General features: G+C 37.9%; 1 protein-coding gene across 1 annotated transcript in view; it reads left to right on the top strand.

Annotated features, from left to right (window-relative positions):
* Positions 1-19,413, top strand: part of PGGT1B (protein geranylgeranyltransferase type I subunit beta) — a 37,690-nt gene that overhangs the window by 7,258 nt on the left and 11,019 nt on the right. Inside the window, 3 exon segments of the mRNA XM_082784025.1 lie at positions 6,453-6,520; positions 14,045-14,196; positions 17,055-17,187. Of these exon segments, the coding sequence (XP_082640151.1) occupies positions 6,453-6,520; positions 14,045-14,196; positions 17,055-17,187 (353 nt within the window).

The following is a 19,413-nucleotide window of genomic DNA, read 5'->3' as shown; positions in this document are numbered from 1 at the left end:
TATAGAGAGGAGAGAGAATAGTCATTTTTTGTTTATTTGTCTTCGATACAGTATGCAGTAATTCTCAGTGATTTTTTTTTCCATACCTAGCCAATATTTGGGATAGTCCCATTGTCAGGAGCCTTGCAGGGAGGGCAGTATAGCTCTCAACATGCAGATGCAAAGTCTAACAATCCAGGAAATAGATAAGACATCCTTTTTTTTTTCTTACCCGTCATAAAATTACAGGACAGTAGTTCTGGGGAGGATGCTTTTTGCAGAGCATTCTGTGCTTTTAAATATGTCTCTCTTTCTTAAGAAAGAAGACCAAAGTTCCCTCAAGTCATCTATCTTTGCATCACTTTATAAAGAATCTGTTCTTCTTACATTCTCTTGTGTCTACAAACAACAATACTCTGTGTGTTCGCTTGACTCCTCTAAAACTTCAGCATTATTTTTATTCCATTTCTGTGTTGTCTAATAGATGCTGTAAAATGTAAACGATGTCAAGAGCAACAAATTGCATACTGGATGACTAAATGTTTAGAAGGGAATGTGTAGCCTCCTTTAGAATCTACTTTCCATAAAATGTATTGACTTTTTATTTTTAATCTTGGGTGTGTGCAGTGCTTGTTAGTGGGCAGCATTCCAGCAGTAGAGCTCCGACTCCCTCTTTTGGCTTCTTTGGAGAAGTAGCTAAACTCTGGTAGGCTGCAGCACTGAAGTTTTTGGTTTCAAAGTGTTTGTACATCTCTAGTTAAATAAAAGTTATCTCTAGTTAAATCAAGATTGCTAGCTTAATGCATCAGAAGCTTACCAGGTTAAAAAATGAAAGTCTCTATTCTGCTTTTAAAGAGATACCTTCTTAGTCGTGCATGCTGATAGATCTCTCTTTCTGGGGAAAATTGTTTTTTAAACATTTAAATTATACCATAGTTAGGAGAAAAATGATGATAAATGCGTGGCTGTGCCTTTTCCTGAGTACCAATTGCATGTGCACGTTAGTTTATATGAGGTGGATAAACATCTGCCTGCTGATGGGAAGTAGTGATAAATTCCTTGCTTGCTTTGCTTGCACACACAGCTTTTGCTTCACCCAATAACCTGTCTCTGCCTCCATCCACTTGTCTTCCCACCTTCTTCCCTTTTTCTCCCCACCACACAGAAAGGGGGAATGTGTGACTGTCTCGGGGGGGGTGCTTGGCTGCTGGGCAGGGTCAACCCACCACAGCCAGGTATTACAGAACTTGGAAGATTTAGCATTTGGTGTTCTGGAAGGCTTGAGTTCAAGTCTCACAATATATTGTGAAAGTTCTGAGTAGTATGTTTCTGTTTACTGGTGTGTGATGTTTCAGGTGGCTAATGAAAACTTCACAGGATAGCAGCCTTTGAAAATTTTACACAAAACTAAAGCTCATTAGTGCAAGGTAGCGAGACCTTAATCTTGCTGACTAATAAGTGAAATGTGGACTTTGTCAACCAAACTGAAATGCACAACAGAAAGCTAAAGATTAAATTCCAACAGGACAGGTTATATTCTTCGGTGGCTTTACTGTAACTGTGAAACATAGGAGTTTAAAACAAATAATGTCCTTTTAGGTACCATAACTAATTTCAGCTCAGATGTTTTAGAAACTGACACAATGCCAGTTATAAGGAGGAGAAAATGGTACCTAACACATCATAGCTGCCCCTCACACAGAAACTTACATAGCTGAATGCTTGCTGTCCTTGCTATCTTCTACTTACTTAAAGGGCCCCTGTCTTCTGTAACTCTAGCAAAACTGATTGACTTTGTCTTCTGTGGATTTTGGCCATTGTTGCTTTTCCTTCACATTTAGCAAGTGCTCTGCTTAGATGCATGGCTAATACGTGTGCTTGTTTGGTTTGTGTGTTCACTTTTCTTTTTGCAGTGTAAGGGGGTGATGCTCCTTTACAAGCCTTACTAGAAATGATGTATAAGCCATACTTTTCAGTCTTAGTACAGTTGGAAAAGGATTGACAAAAGACCTGTTTCAACTGCTTTTCCTTTAGATTCTTCTCATTTCAAAACTTTGATGTTTTCCCTCTTATAAAGCAGGTCCTAGACAAAGTTTAGAATGTATTTTGACTATCTTAAAGTGCAACTCTTCGCAATGTGAGAAAGCTGTAACCTACTATATTACAGATGACATCTAAAATTGCACTTTTGAAAGACAGGGTGGACTCAAGAAGTGTTAATTATGGACAGACAGTGGAGGAGCATTCCATGGCCATACTCATCCACCGTCCTCCCCCATAGCAACACAGACATCTGTTTGAGCCTGCCTGGGAGCTGGTTTCGCTTGCTGAAGTGGCAGAAAAGCATGTATTTATTGTGTTGTGTTGGTGAACCTAGTTGGCGGGGAGTGCTAGTGCCAGCCCAGCAGCGGAGAGGGAGCAAGATTGTGTGCTTTGACACCTGGATGTGTCACTGGCTTTGCTGCCCTAAGAAACTGCACCCTAAGGAGAGCTGAAATATCTTTAATTTGCTGCTTTGAACCCCCAGGATCCGTGTCTATCAGGCTGAAATCTGTTATCAGGCTGAAATCGTGTCTATCAGGCTGAAATCAGGCTGAAAACTGTTACACTATATCAGGAACCTAAAAAGCTCCTTATATCAGGGTCTGAATTTAGTTTAACAATAATGCTTCTTTCTTCCTTACATGTCTTATCAGTACTGAAAAAATTGGGAAAGTGCCACTGACTATTTTTGAGATCATTGTTACATGTAGGCTTTTCAGGTCATGAGTTTCCTGAGTAGAAATATGAATTCTCCTCCAAAACAACCCTATTTGATGGTTACTTTTGAAGTATTTATCTGGATATATCATTGGACTGACATTGGAGAGAATGCAGCTTTGCATTTTATGACACATTCTATTGCTTTGATTTGTAAGAACAATTATTTTTAGATCTAGTTCAGTAAGAATTGCTTATGTTTACCTTTCTGTAGGTATGCTGACTGTTGGCCAGTGTTACAGCTGTAATTTTTTTGTTTTTAATTTTAAGAATTTAACAGTGTGTCAGATTGCTACTGTGCTTAGCAAAAGGAGAAAATAAAGCCTTAGAACAAGAGAAATGCATAGAGAATGCAAATGGGAAGGAATAATGGTAAAAGTTACCTCTGTTCTTACCCAAGGCTAATCATAGATGAAACAGACGAATAAGAAATGTCTCTTCTGTAACATAAATCTCCTAGCTTCTAGGATAAGTCACCTAGGATAAGTCACCTGTGGTTATCCCTTGTAGCTCTGGTACATGCTTTAAGGAGTTCCTGGCCTATGCACAGTTAAGTGACGTGGTCTTCAAGGTAGTCTCAGCTCTTGACGTTAAAGTGTGGAATTATTTGGTTTGGGGAGAAGGTCAAATTTGTTTATTTCTGAATCATTTTTCTAGGCTTTTTTTTTTTTTTTTTTTTTTTTTTTTTTTTTTTTTTTTTTGTATCAGCTTGCAACAAGCATGCACTGATTGTTGTAAAGTTTTTGTTTTTGTCAGGCTATTTCAGAAAGTATGCTTAACTCTGAAAGTGAACACTAGGTGGTACCATTTCATAACTGCAGTTTTCCTCAGTGCTTCAACTGGCTGAGCTTGAACTTCTCACTCCAGCAATTTTTTACAAGGGACACAATTTATGATTCATACACTTTTAAAGAGGGTATGTTTAATTTTCAAATCTGATTCTGGCTGTCTCCAGTTCAGAAAAGTAGGCAAGAGTTTGACTAGCACTACTAAGGTGTTTTGAAAGATGCAATACGAGCAGCTTGCAGTGAGGTAGTAAAACCAGCTTCACAGAAAGTGAGATTATGAGCTTAAACTGAAAGACGGAGTCTTTTCCCTTGTTCCCCTTTAGTTCAGAACCCGTATGTGCAACAGGAAACGAGAAGAAAAGTTGAGACGTGACATCAGTGTGGCAGTCATCTGTTCAGAAATGGGCTGTTTTCACTTCCTGTTTAACGCTTCCTTTATCAGCTCAGCACTGATACTGTAGTTCAAGAACTGCAACCATAAACTTTAGCAATTCCCTCACAACCCTGAAGCTCTTGGGAGAATCTGTTATGTCCATATTAATGATTTTTTTTTTTTTTTTTGAGGAGATATAACTTCATTTTGGAGATTATGCAGTAGTAGGGGCACTGTAAACACAAACTGTTCTTGTGTTTCTTCTAGAAGCCAGTGTGTAAAGCCTGGGACTGGAGACCAGAAGTCACTGAAATGAGTAGTCAAATTTTTAAATCAATGACAGCAATACAGTTAAAAATCCAGCATCTGAAAACTACCCTTGCTGGTTCTTGGTTGGTAACAGTTCAGTGGTGTAAGAAAATTTTAAAACACTGCCCCAAAATAGAACAGCTGAAGGGAATAATAGATTCTGATTTCCTTCAAGTAGTTCATTTTTGGTTTCTTTTTCATAGTGCCTGTCATATAAAAGCAAGTCGAGATAACCCACCAATAGCACACTGTACGTGGGATTCATGCTGCCATTTCTGTGTTGGGGATCTGTCTTGTCAGGTTGAATCCTTCCATCCAGCAACTAGAAACTATATTCTGTTTGACTGCAAAGCTGTCCTATTAGGAGCACAACTTTTTTTTTGCAGCAGGTCAGACTAGCTAGTGGTGTCAGTAGGCTAAAAACTCTCTTCTGGAAGAAGGGTTTCCATATTTGTACCATTTCAAAGTGTGTTTTGTAGTTTACTTAAGCACATTCAACACAGGTTGTTTTTTAATGAAAATGGGACAAGTGATTGGTGATTGTTTCTACTATGCCATCTAGGAAGTTTGTTATTTAAGAAATAGGAATTCTGTTTCTCTTATGGATTCATTCCTTCCGTGTCATTTTTAAAACTGTGACGCCTTTGGGGTAACAGGACCATAGGTTAGCCTTACAGAATAATATTTATTGTACTTTCTGGAACCTGTTGCATCACAAAACATGAATCTTAGACTCCAGGAACTAAAAGGCGAAAACTGCCAGCTGATAATATTCAGATGATAACAAAATGTAATGATTATGGTTTTTTGTTGTTGTTGTTGTTGTTTTTTTCTCTACAGATACAGATACTCTTTTTTTTTCTTTGTTAAGAAAAAACAAAGGACTGTAGCATACGGATTTTTTATTGCAGGCTGAACTGACGTTACAGCTTCATTACACCTGCAGAATCATTAAAAAGTACTTATGGTTGAAAGGTGAAAGAACTGGAGAATTGCAAGTATTTTCTTCCTGTTAAATCATAATTCATTCCATGTAAATTAGATCAAAAGATCAAATATTAGATAAATTAAATCCTACTGGTCTCATAGAGGAACTCAGATACTGCATAGAAGTACTTAGACTGACACAAGCTTCTAGTTTAAATGTTACATACAAACATTTATGGCATTTACAGTTTGAAGTGAATGTGTCAAACTATGCTGTAGTTGGTAGACCACATTGCATAGTGATCGTTTCAGGACTTTAGGCTTTATTGTTGTTCAGTTAGTCTGTTGCAAATTTCCAAAATCTCCATGATTTGTGGGAATAAAAGGAAGGGAAGAGAACCTAAGGACACCTGAGTGCTGTGAAACTCACTAGGCTTCTGCATTCAGAGGATGAGAGGTAAACAATTGAGCTTCAGCTGTGTTGAAACAGATTTGAGCCCTGAAAACTGTGCTTAGCTCTAAACAGTATATGGTAAACACTTCTGTATACCACAGGCTTAGGTATTGTGATACTTCTAAAAGAAATCATACCTGAATGAAGGTGTTTGATAGTTAAAATATTCTTGTACCTGTGCTTCAGGTAAGAAAGAAGAATGGTTTCAATTAAAAAAACTGCTTTTTACGTTATTTATCTGTATCTCTCTGACAGTGTCAAGTTAAATCAGTGCTAGCTGAAAACTGCAAACAGTTTGTCCTTGTATATGTTGCAAAGTATATTAAAAACAATTCTGCTTGGGAACAGATGGTATTAACAGGCAGGAATCCAGAGAAGGGATAACAATCTGTTATCTCTATGCACTTTTCCAGGGGAATAATCTTTTTCTTTTTTTTTTTTTTTTTTTTTGTCGTCCTCTTTTTTTGTCCTTTTTTGTTTTTTTTTCCATGACTCTTAAGAGCTTGGAATACAGTTCTGTGCTGATATGAACAGCGTAGTTCCACAAAGTTAAAGAAAAAATAATAATCTGTTGCTTTTCTTTTTCATTACAGCAGGAGTTGAGTTTGCCTGTGACTTTCTTTTGTTTGTTTGTTCATTTGTTTTTTGTTTTGTGGTGGGTGTTTTTGGGTTGTTTTTTTACTAATCAGAATGATAATATCTTAGTTTGGTAACATACTGAAAGACACATGCAAATTCTGGTAGTCCCAAGAATGATGTTGAATTAGTAGGTCTCGAATTTTACTAGAGATTTATGCTTAATAATTACTGTTTCAGCAAAAGCAAATTAGTTGAATTGTTTTTTTTTTCCTATCTTTTCTAGGGTCAAACCTGGATCGCTGTGGATTCAGAGGCTCTTCATATTTGGGAATGCCATTCAATCCCTCCAAGGTCAGTTATGCAAGTGTGGGGAGGAACTTTTTCAATTAGGTAGTAAATGATGATCTTGTGTCTTTTTTATAACAATAACTAAACAATCATGGATTGTCTGGAAAATGGGGATTTTTGTGCTGTTAATGCATTGAAACATTTGCACAGCCTTTGGGAATTAAAAGTACTACTAAAATGGTGGTGCTTGTATTTCAGGAGCAGTGAAGAAAGTAAAATACAGATTGTGGTTTGTTTTAGTGTACTCTGCTTTTCTGAGCATGAGTAGGAAACCTTCTGTACCTCAAGAACTATCAGCAAACTTGGTAGTGAAGGGCAGAACAGCTCAGCATTAAGTGCCTTCCTCAGTTTTCCTCTTCCTATGATGGCAAGTGGATATCTGATTGCACCCACTCAAACATAGGCAAGGCTCTGCTCATTCCAGTTTGTCAGTGTCTATAAGAGAAGGATGCTTCATAGCCCATTGAACTGAGGTTCAAGAGAGGTAAGTCTACACAAATAGAAAGTGCCAGCAGTACACGGTAAAAAAGAGGCAAGCAGAGGCTGCTAAAGATGATACAGAAGGTCTGATACGGTTGTAAGAAGGATGTAGATGCCAGTGTGCAGGAAGGACTGTGAAGCAGAGTATTTTCTATGTTGTGCTTGAATATGAAGAGTCAAACCTCATTGAAGAGCGGATGAAAAATCTATAAGAATACCAAATTATAAATACTCAATTTTTCTGGAGGACATATAAAAATTCTTAAATGTGACTGAATGAATCCTGCGATACAAAATTGAGAGCAAAACCAAACATACTTATGATATACTTATGATTGTAGTGGAGATTAAAAATGTTTGGACTAGCTTGAGTGTGAGGCATGCTTTGGCCTCATTTTTATTTACTCTTAACAGCATAACTTTATGCTTCTGAGTAGCTTGTAGGAATATTAATCTACGCTAGATTAGCAACTGTTTAGCCACTTTCGGCACTGGGAGTCAGCCCGGTACTCATGGCAATAATGTTCAGAGGTTATGCTTTCTAACAAGGGAAAAATATGAGGAGGGTTTTTCTACATCTCTATACCAGGTAGTACAGCAGCATGTGATGGGCAAAGTCATCTGTCTCTTGGTTTGCTTTGGTATTTATCCCTTTTTACACTACAGATGGTGTCTGCAGTGAGCTCCAAATGTAGTAGTAAGATGAATTCATCCTGTGTTTTAATTGGAATTAACCTCAGTGGCAATCCTGCCACCCACTGTGCTTGGAGGAAGGAAGGAAGCAAAACTTCTGCTTAAAAGCTAAACTAATTTGGGATCTCTAGTGGTGGTTTACTGTGGTACTTCGTTAAAAATAAAGCTTAAAAACAAAAGCGTAGACAATCATTTCAATAGTTATATATTAAAACAAAGACTGGGGTTAGTGAGAAGGAAACTGGTTGTCTTCTTTTTTAATAAGTCACATAAATAAGTTTACAGAATCATGGAACATCCCAAGTAGGAAGGGAGCCACAAGGATCATCAGGTTCAACTCCTGGCTCTACACAGGACCACCCAGAAGTCAGACCCTATTTCTGAGAACATTATCCAGATGCTTCTTCAAGCTGATCCCCACACGTTTTGCCCTCCAGGCCCTTGACCATCTTCATAGCTCTCCTTTGAATACCCTCTCATAGTTTTATGTCCTTCTTAATCTGTGGTGCCCAAACTTGCACACAGTGCTCGAGGTGAGGCCGCACCAGCACAGAGCAGCGCAGGACAATCCCTTCCCTTGGCTGGCTGGCAGTGCTGGGCCTGATGCACCCCAGGCTATGGTTGGTCCTTTTGGTGTCCATGGCACACTGCTGGCTCATACTCACCTTGCTGTCAACCACAACCCCCAAGATCCCTCTCTGCAGGGCTGCTCTCCAGCCTCTCGTCCTGCAGTCTGTACACACAGCCAGGGTTGCCCCTTCCCAGGTGCAGAATCTGTCACTTGTTCTTCTTAAACTTCATATTATTGGTGATTGCCCAACCCTCTGGTTTGCCAAGGTCCCTCTGCAAGGCCTCTTGCTCTCAAGGGTGTCAGCAGCTCCTCCCAATTTAGAGCTGTTTGCAAACTTACTTAGCATACCTTGAAGCCTTGCATCCAAATCATTTATGAAACCATTGACAAGAACTGTCCCTAGAATGGAGCCCTGGGGAATGCCACAAGTGACTGGCTGCCAGCCTGGGGTAACCCCATGTGGTCTAATCTTCTGAGCCCATCTCACCAGCCAGTTTTCACCCTTCTTATTATATACTTGTCTAGCTATACGATGGACATTTTGTCCAGAAGGGTTCTTGAGGACAGTAAGTGCCATACAACATTGTGGAATAAAAGCATTACAGAATGAATAAGGACATAACTTTGCCAAACTGAGATAATAAAAATGTTCCATCATATTTTGTCAGAGTTTTGGGTCAGTGCCATGCAGTGTGGTAAACGCAGCAATCCAACAGCATCTCTTAATGAGCTAGCCGGTCTGTAGAGGGAACAAAGTGGTCGAATCGTGTAACCTGTGGAAATTAGTTAAGTTTGTTTATTACATCTGGAAAACCATTTGCAGATGGTTGTGCTTTTTATTCAAGCCTTCTTATACTTTTCATTGCATCTATGTTAAAGGGAACAGATTTGCTTGATTTGTTTGGTATACAGAGGTTTAAAGGACCTCCAGCACTGTTCACATAAACTGTTCTGAAATGACAGAGGAAATTAACAACTTGGAAATCCATTGTAATGACTTTGAGTTACGTTAAAGGTCTGGTCTTTTTTCTTTATTTGTCATTATCCCCAGTGCTGTCTTAGAGTATGTCTTCAGCAGTGTTTTAGTTCATATCATCAGAGAACTTGGTAAGTGCACTTAAATGTGCTTGCACCACAAGAGTGAGGCACACAAACTGGATTTCATGTATGAAACTGAACTGGAAGGAGCACACCAAGTGCACTTATCCATTAGTGGGCCTACAGACCAAGGGTACGGACCACAGCTGTCCCAAATTCCTCAGTGCACATGTTGTGGGCACTAGGACACCAGCACAGTGTTGCTCTGCATTTATTCCTTTGTGTAGACATAACCTTAGAGGATTAAATATATTTCTTCTAGTTGTTTAGGCTGTGCTTCACAATCGTTCCACAGTTTAACAGCTTTCTTGTTGATAGTTTTTTTGACAAGTAACTGCTGTCATTCTTAAAATAACTCCGTGTTGTGTCTCTTGGCCCATGAAGCTCACAGCTCCAGGTGATGACAGCAATGTTCTTTTCGTGCCTAGGCAGATAGTTTGCGTAGTTGCTGCTGTTGCTTTGGTTTATAGTGTCCAGGGAGCCAAAACAGTTCTCTAGCACTAAAAGTCTAGAGACTAGTCTTTATTCATAGTATAGAACTTAAAAACAACTTCTTTTTACCAACTCTACAGGTGCCTGTTAAAAGTCAATTGCTTTGACTATAGTGTCGTTGTTAAACTTGGGACAGGCTTTTGCACAGTGTCTGACTGTCCTTTACAGCAGAAACAGTATAACACCACTTCCTCTTAGCCATCCAAATTTTACAGGTATTAGCAGTTATCTCCTGAAACCTTTGAGACGTGTTGTCATATTTTCTCCTAGAGAAGCTGCTGCAGTCCTGCTTTGTGATGTCATGGGGCTGATTTCTACAACTACTATGAATTCTCAAATTTTGACTCTTCATATGAAAAAATAGTTTTGTTTAGTTTAGTGGGTTTGTTTGTTTGTTTTCAATGAAACGTCCAATTCTTCTCCGTAGTGTCCCCTCAGAGGCATCCTGTAATCTGGGCTCAGGCGTGTCTGTTGCATTAGCAGGTGAACATACTGATGATGGTATATTGGTGTATATACGTACAAAATAAAGTCTGATGAGTAATATCACAGTGAGCTTGAAATAATTATATGGAGTCTTGAAGATAAAATGAATTCCAATACACTTAAAAGTTGGATAACTATGACTAGGGAACAAAATTTATTGCTCTTCTGGTGCATATCTGTATTCGTATTAAAAACAACAATAACAACAAATCATGTTGCAAACAAAGATCTGTTATTCCATCAAAAGCTCCCCAAATCCTACCATATTTATACGTATAGAACTTCATCTTGGCCTTTGCAAGTATGCCTTGTAAGTGATTCCTGGATGATCTCATATTTGATTTCTTATTCTTCTGTTTATTTTGATTCTATCATAATACTGGCTATATTTATTGGGATTTGGGACTCTCAGGCAAATGTTTTCAAGTACTGGCTGTTGGGCCCTCTATCACTTCCGTTGTTTTTTTTTCTTAATAATTACATACCAAAATATCTATCAGTATACCAACTTATTATGTAAAGGATTGTTTTATTTACCACAAGATAATCCTTTACTAAAGGAGAGCTATTAGTAGTAAGGGTAGTTGTATGACTTGCTAGCAGCTATTCTCAAATGCCAAGACCACCTTCCTATATAATGATGTTTGGAAATCATGCACCTGAACAATCTTTTCTGTATTACTTGTACCTAAGTGTTTGCATGATCTTCAAAGATAGAAGGGGGTAGCAGGACTAATTTAGCTGTGAACTTCATGACTGTATGTACAGCTGACAGACTACTATTTGTTTTATATGCGTCAGGCAAGTATAATTTTTACGCCTTTTTAAAACTACCTCACCTGCAAAAGTTACACAACTCTGGCATTGCTAAAACACTGTATTTGGAGAAGCAGCGTGATACTGCTACATGTTGAAATGTTTGCAAGGAGAAGGAAGTGGGGAGAAAATTTGTACATTATCCAGATGGTGAAGTGATTGATACAGTTTCGGGGGGAGGATGCTATTACTTAATTTATTGACCATACAGTATATATGCTTATAACACTTCTTCTGCAGCCTGTTTTTACTGCAGTGAGTGATACTAGAAATACCTGTATTCAATAAAGAATAAGGATCCAGTTATTTAAACATGTTTGTAGGTTACCAGAGCTTTACAGGCAATATGGAACTAGCGTGTGTATAGAAAAGTAAAATAAAATCTTGTGAACCAGGAGTTTTCAGTTACTTTATGTAGATACTGTATGAAAAGTTGCCACTTAAAGGAGAGTGTTGGTAACTATAGATGCCTTATAAAATTTCCTGAATATCCAAGCACACTTGTATTAGAAGATTTTGGTAGAATTTTCATAAATACGGTTTTAAAAATCTGAATGTCCTTAGAGTAAAACTTAGTTGTTTAGTAAATGTAGAATTCCTCTAGAAGTAATGTTTTCAGAAGTAAAGTTGAGCTGTTTCACTGTATCTGCTACTGTTCAATTATTCCTGACATCAACATTGCTGTGGAGATGGGCTAGCTATAAGAACATGTAAACAGGGTAGTGGTGCACAGTTAATATTGATTTGCAGGCTCTGTGTGCTCCGTTGTGTGAAATCAACAGAGGCATCTTCTGTTTCCAGGTTATCCCAAGTAAGGAGAAATTAATTGTTCCCCGTATTCCAGTTCAAATTTAGTTTTACAGGTATTTGGAATCTTAGCTTTGTTCATAGCTGCTGACTGGACCTGCTGGGACATTCTGTAGGCCCTAATAACAAAGAATCTTTGCAAATATATTTTCAGCTGCTAATGTGTGTCTCTCATTTCATTTGACAAAGCACATGAGCAGTTTTAACTACAGGCCTGGAACACTGAGAATCTTTTCAGGGCCAGAACTGCTTTAAGTCTGTGTTTTCAGAACAGACACTTCTTTTCCTCAAAAATAAATTTATCAGCTACGTTAAAATGAATAGTTTTTGTGTGTCAGAACAAGTTTGTATCACCCCATATACCTAGGTTTCTGGGGCAGAATTTTACAGCTGAAATATGTTGGTGCATCACAAGCATTAAGCTGTTATAATTACAATTTTTAAGGGGAAGGTATTCTGAGAAGCAGATTTGGAGTTCTGTTAGATTTATAATGCCTAAATTGGTATGATAGGCCAAATTGTTCTTTCTGGGACTATGTCCTGTCATACACTGAAGTTAGAAAAATGCGTTTGATGACTACAGTAGTTGTCAGACCACTACAGGTGTTTGAGCACATGGCTCTCCACCGCCCGTGGAGTGCTCCGTGGGGAAGCCTGTCTGGGACTGGAGCATCTTTTCTGGGGAGAGGCTGGGAGAGCTGGGGCTGTTCAGCAAGGAGAGGCTCAAGGGGGTCTCACCAAAATACACACATAGGTGAAGGCAGGTGCAAAGGAGACGTGCCCCATCTTTCAACAGAGATGCCAGGTCTGGAAATCAGGGAGTGAAAGATGCAGCGCTGGGCATTCCCTTCTTCCCCTTCTCTGTTGCTTAGACAGAGCTTTTTCAGTGCTGTTGCAGCCACTTGTACTTTGCTTTGTGCCTCCCTTTCCCAACTGTACGTGATTCCCTAGTGTGAGGACAGTCCCTTGCTGTCTAGTAGGTAGTAGGCATTTTTCTCCCAGCTTCTCATCTCGTAGAATAATAGTCATTTAGGTTGGGAAAGACGTCTTAAGATCATCTAGTCCTCTCTTGAGATCATCTAGTCCAACCTTTATTTGAAGTAAAGCTTCCTGGCTTTGGAAATAAGCATGATTAGGCCTAAAAAATACCATGTACCTGCAACGCCATCTTATTTAACTTGTTTTTGTACCATTCTTTGCATGTGTTTGTAGGATGAATTGCAAAATAAATAAAAAAAATTGCAATTAACAGAGTCCTTGTAAAGTGTGTTTCAAAAGCTTGCTTGGCACGGATGCTCAGTATGGAAATAGCTTTTATCATGCTTAAAAACAAAGAAAAAGTCATCTTCCTTTTTCTACAAACTGGGTCATCCCAAGTACTCAAAGCCATCCTGTTATTTGTGTTTTGTGTTGTAATGCAGTGTACAATCCAGGATGTACCTACACCGCAGGGAAAAATAATAAATTTGGTGCAGCTGCATTAATGTCCCCTGACACCCATTTTGTGATTTGTACCATGTGACTACTCATCATTTAACTCTAATTGAAGCTTCTCGTTTGACTTTATTTGCTTTCTGAATACTTTGTTTAAGCTCTGGTTATTGTTTTAAAGCAGAGATGAAAATAGCTGAGGTGCTAATTTGTTATTGCTTCCATTTACAAGAGAGATTACTAGTAATCCCTCACACTGCTTTCTACTTGTAGATCATTAGATTCTAAAATGTGGAAAGGACTTCTGGAGGCTTGGATGTTTATTAGACTGCTTCCTCAACTCCCGGGAAGCTCATGTCCAGTGTGCCAGAGCAAATTTTGGTATAGATGACGTGCTGAAAGCTTGCAGAAATACCGGTCTTTGCAAAACCTTATTCCAAACCTTGCTATTGACCAGCTGCTTACAACGGTTGCAAACTGTGCAGTAGCTTGGTTTGATTCAGAACAGTTGAGCAGCATGCTTTCAGTTTAACCATAATTAGTCAACAGAAATGAACTTTGTTTACCTATTTATATATGTATTTATTTGATTGCCTGACTGCAATATAAGGGCTTATGGTGTATCAATGCTTTGTTTCTCCTTTTTTTTCTAGGGTCCGGGTATATCTCATCCCTACGATAGCGGGCACATAGCAATGACTTACACGGGTCTGTCATGTCTGGTTATTCTTGGAGATGATTTAAGTCGAGTAAATAAAGATGCCTTACTGGCAGGACTGAGAGCTCTCCAGCTGGAGGATGGAAGGTAAAAAACACTTTATATTTTACAACACTTTGGAAGATTAATATAAAACGCAGATGTGGAATGAAACATAGTAAACACGGTTCTTGTGAAAACAATCTTACAATATCATCTTTCTGTCAGTAAATATTTTGGCAAGTGTTAGTAAGAGAACACATGCTAGTGTACAAGACCAAACAGTACTTTGTGTCTATTTTTTTTTCATATGTATAATGATGATGTTTGCTTACAGCTGTGGGCACATATGATTGGAAAGTTAATGGATTGATCTTATTTTTTTTTTGTGCTGTGTCATTCAGGTAAGTGAGGTGTTTATATTCTCTGTTTTGTTTTTTTTTGTAATTCCCCGGAGTACTCTTAAGATAGTGTTTGCTCTGTTTTGTGGGACAAAGACCTCCATTCAAATATGAAGATTTCACAGATTTCACAGATTCAAGATATCGATGTACAGGATGAATTAACCTATATTACTTATAATAGGAACTTTATAAAGGTATTACTAAACTTCCTTGTGAGATTCATTTACATACATTTTTTAATAGAAGGTATATACCACTTGATCTACTTCATGTTCTTTTTCATGAGTGGTGGTGGGCATTAATGCAAACCGAAGCAGGTAGCTAATGAAAGCTTCTGCTAGGGCCCATGATCTGTCTGCTTTGAAATTTTACTGAATAATTTTTGAAAAAATACTCTAAGAAATTCAGAATTACAGAAATTGTTGGTCTTGAAGTAATTATATTTCACTTCACTAGGAAATTGCTGTCATTTACTTGTTATGGAGCTGTTGTTCTGGTCAAAAGACTTTGTATTGTATAGATGTTTTCTGTAATTAAAAGTTTTTCTTTAATGGAACGGAACTATTAAAATGTAGTGTAATGTGTGCACAAGTCTCCAAAATATTCGGAATGTAAGTGGTGAATATGAGCTGTATGATGCACCACAACCTGTTATTTGCAACCGCAGACTGACTTTAATGGGCCGCAGGTATATGTGTAGAGATACATATATATATATATATATGTTATATATATATATATATATACATACAGATACGCATATATGTATGTGTACATGCAAATATTTGTTAGTCTGCCTTAGTTTACAGTTTCTTCAAGCACATGGAGGTGCCTGTTCGATTCCTCTAAGCATTCATATTAGATACTGGACTATTGTTGTTAAAGAGTATCCAAAAGCTTGACAAGGGGATGAGGTGCTCCCAACACGCTGTCATCTTCAAGCAGTTGCTTGCTGTCTTGCCTGATCACAGCAATGAGCAGTATGCAGTTAACCTCTTTTACGTGTTTGTGTCACAAATGGTTTTAATGTGCAGACTTGCACTCACATTTGATGCGGTGTTTTGTATTTGCTGCTGAAGATAGCCAGCTAGACCCTAGAGGTGTAGGAGAGTGCTTTGCTTGTCTCAGGTGTAGAACTGTTGGGCAGGAGTCAACTTCTAGTATGACACACTTTCCTACCTACAAAAAACACTTTTACTGCACCAAAATGAAAGGATGTGTGAAGGCACTTGCTACATCTTGTCCAGGTAGAAATATCAAATAACCCAAATGAGGGAAACAAATTTTCCTGGTGTTATCCTAGTATAAGTATTCTAGTCTTTGGATTTGTTTCTTGTATTTTATTAACTAAAAAAACGGGGTTTTAAGTGTTAGAGTAAATATTTAAATAAAGGTGTCTGTTTGCGTTTCTACCTTACCTTGGCTGAATGTGATTTAAGTATATGGATGCGCTGTCACCTAGGGGTGGAGAAAAGCTGTAAACCACAATGCTGGCGCATCTCAAGAAGTGTCCTGGTCCCCAGAATGTCCTTCACCATATCCAGAGAGTGATGGTTTTCATCCCCCATCCGAGCTGCAGAGAGTAGGGCCTGGCATCGGTGGGGTTAAGAGAAGTGAAAAGATCTCCCAGTAGATATTGGAGGCTATTGTATGCAAAAAGATAATAGGGTACATGCTGGAATCCCAGGGGCAAAGTGGGAGTGTCATAGTGGCAATGGTGGTACTTGAAATTCACCTTTCTGTCTTTAAAGTCAGAAGTGGTTTTTGTTTGTTTGTTTGTTTGTTTTTGTTTGTTTGTTTTTGAGAAGAGAAATGACAGGAGGACTGATCAAAATATTATTTTTATTGTTCTGGCTTCTTGCACCTGTTTAATTCTTAAAAAAAAATATTCCAACCAACCCTTTGAGTGAAACAGAGACTTGTCACACAGCAAATCACAGCATCCATCCTTTTTGGGATCTCAGCACAGGATCATACAGGACAGCACAGGATAGCATAGGTGCAACAAAATGTTCTTTGGAAAGAATGTAGCCATAAGAAATCAAAGCCTGTATTGCAGGTAATTTTCAATATTTGTATTAGAAATAATGATGGGAGTACTATTTATACATACGTGGGAATCTGATCCTGAAGTTACAGTCAGAAAAGCTATGTAGGCTATGAAGATTTCTAGGAATGCAAAAAAATCTGCCAAGAACAGCAAGTGCTACAATAGTAACTCATATGTCAGTATATCGTGTGATAGGTGAAAGAATGTAAGCATTCATTAACATCTTTGGATAAATAAAGACATTTTGATAAATAAAGTCATTGCATGTTGCTGGAAACAGTTATGCAAGCCCCTAGTTGTTAATAGTTCTGTTCGTTCTGTTTGACTTAGAAACACCCTCTGAAAAGAAAATCTAGTGTACCTTTGGATTATAGTTGTATGAATACTGTAAATAGAAGTAGGTAACTTGTTTTGAAAGGAAAGGCCTTAAATGCAATTCCTTAAAAGGCAACTCACAACTTCTAATATGAAAAGCTATACAAGATATGTAATGAGAGAAACCTTTCTTTCAGTTTCTGTGCAGTGCTGGAAGGAAGCGAGAATGATATGAGGTTTGTGTACTGTGCTTCCTGCATCTGCTACATGCTTGATAACTGGTCAGGCATGGATATGAAGAAAGCGATAGACTACATTAGAAGAAGTATGGTGAGTATTCAAAAAGCATTACTTCTTATTACACTTTAAAGTTATTAGTTCTATTTCGTTATGACTAAAAATCTGTCCATCCAAATTGAAATATTAAGCTAATGTTTCTTTTTTGTTCCTACTTCAGTGAGATGAAAATGGAAAAGTACTTTCCTTTGTGCATTTTTATTTTCATTGTAATATGTATACTTAAAAAAATAATTTGTTGTTTATGAGCACCTCAAGTTAAATTAACTCTGACCCCTTTTCTCTTTAAAACTTGTTCTGAAGTTGAAAGCAAGATTTTAAAACTGGGAGTCTGAAGCTCCTACAGCTGACAAAAAAATGCATAAAAGATCAGTAAAATCCTCAAATATAAATGAGCTGTAGTCCTGCTTTTTAAATGATACACAGAATCAAAGCAAAAACTAATTATTGCCATCCCTTCAAGCTGCCAGTCATGCACTTTCTTTAATTATTTATTAGACATTTGGAATGAAGGAAAATACTAGTATATGACTTTTTTTTCTGTGTCTGTGCAAGCTGTTTTTGTTTGGAGTGAGAGAGTTTTTAGTTACGTTTCGTGTCAGTTTGGGTAGTAGGTATTAAAAGACCATGTAGCCTGAGTTGACTATTATAATGAGAGGCTGCACATGCAGAAAAGCTGAAGAACTAGTGTTTTCTTAGCATACAAATGATGTGAGACACGATCTGTGTGAATTGTAAAGAGAAAGAAAAAAACCTTGAACACAGGGTGGAACTTTTGAAGGTACTTGGCAGTAAACTAATGCTTAAATTCGTTAATTCTCTATATATGGCTAGTTCATCTAAATTACTGTGTAACTTAGTTTAAATATTAAAATTACACGATACCTCTAAATACATATATCCAGCAGACTTTTGGTATATCCGTTAATGAGCAAAGATAATTTTTAAATGATGTTTTTGTTGGTTTAATTTTATTTTCCAAGATGAGAATAAATGATTTTCAAAGAAGTGGAAAACTGCCTCTCTCATCCACTTTGATTTTTCTCAGCTGTGTTCCTTTCCCTAACCATCCCGTAATGTGTTTGCATACCCCTGCGTGCTCATTAAAGCATCCCATAATAAGTTTTATACAGACACAGAATTCTCCTCCCCTGCATCCCATGTGAAGCCATGTAATCCCTGCTTAGCGCTGGTTTCCAGGTTGAGGATATCCCTGCAGACTCCACTCAGTGGGTTTCCCACCAGGGACAACAGTTTTCCTGATCTCCTTTGATAGCGTGAGGGATCAGCCGAGTCAGGGTGCTCACTTCAGAGCAAAATCTTCACCATGTTGCTCCGTACATCACATCAGTTGTAAGTTACTATCTATCTTTTATACCTGAGTGTGATTTTGGTCCCAAAGGATATGGCAGTTCTAGGAAGAACTAGTTCTAGTTTCTTGAAAAGAAAGCTTCGTTGAATTGTCGGAGGTATGAAGTGGCTTTTGTGTGGGGAGAATTTAATATACTATTACATGAGTTAGTATGTTAGTATATATAACTAGTACACTTCAGAGCAAATCTTCACCGTGTTGCTCTGTACATCACATCAGAAATGAGATGATTACATGGAATTGGGCAGAAATATGTATAGTAAAAAATGGCACTGAAAAACAAAGTAAGTACAGAACAACTGTTTGTTTTTAAAACGAGAACTGGGGGGTATCATATGGGGCTACTGATAAAGCAGGCGTGTGGAAAAACCTGGAGGGTTGCTGTCTACAGTGATCTTGAAATGAATTGACAGACTGCTTCTAGACTCTTGGCATTAATTCTTTAACCTGTGAATTCCAACTTCTGTGATTCTGCTGGGAAAAACGACCCACTAACATATATATATATATATATGTATATGTATATAGAAATTGAAGCCTGAACAGAACAGAGCAAGAAACCTTTTCCTCTTGGAAACACACGTATTAATACTTCAGTCAACCAGTGAAGTAAAACTGGACAGTAAAATGGTAAAAAGTAAAAATGGTCAAACTCCAGAAGATGCTGTCAAAAACACTAGATCTTTTCAAGGCTAGCTAAGAGAGATTTAGCCCAGGAGATTTTGTCAGGCAGCAGTCTCCTTAGGGCATACTAATGTGTAGCAGGAGATAAAGCATTTCTGTCCAAGTTTACTGTAAACTGGTAAATTGACCATGTTCTGTGTTCAGTAGGACTTACACTTTTTAAAAGTGTTGGTTTATTGTGAATGTACAGCAGAGTTGGTATA

This window comes from Aythya marila (genome assembly GCF_965140915.1).
Source record: "Aythya marila genome assembly, chromosome: Z".
Lineage (NCBI taxonomy): Eukaryota > Metazoa > Chordata > Aves > Anseriformes > Anatidae > Aythya > Aythya marila.
Note: the sequence above shows the minus strand (reverse complement) of the source record. Positions and strands in the feature narration are given on the sequence as shown.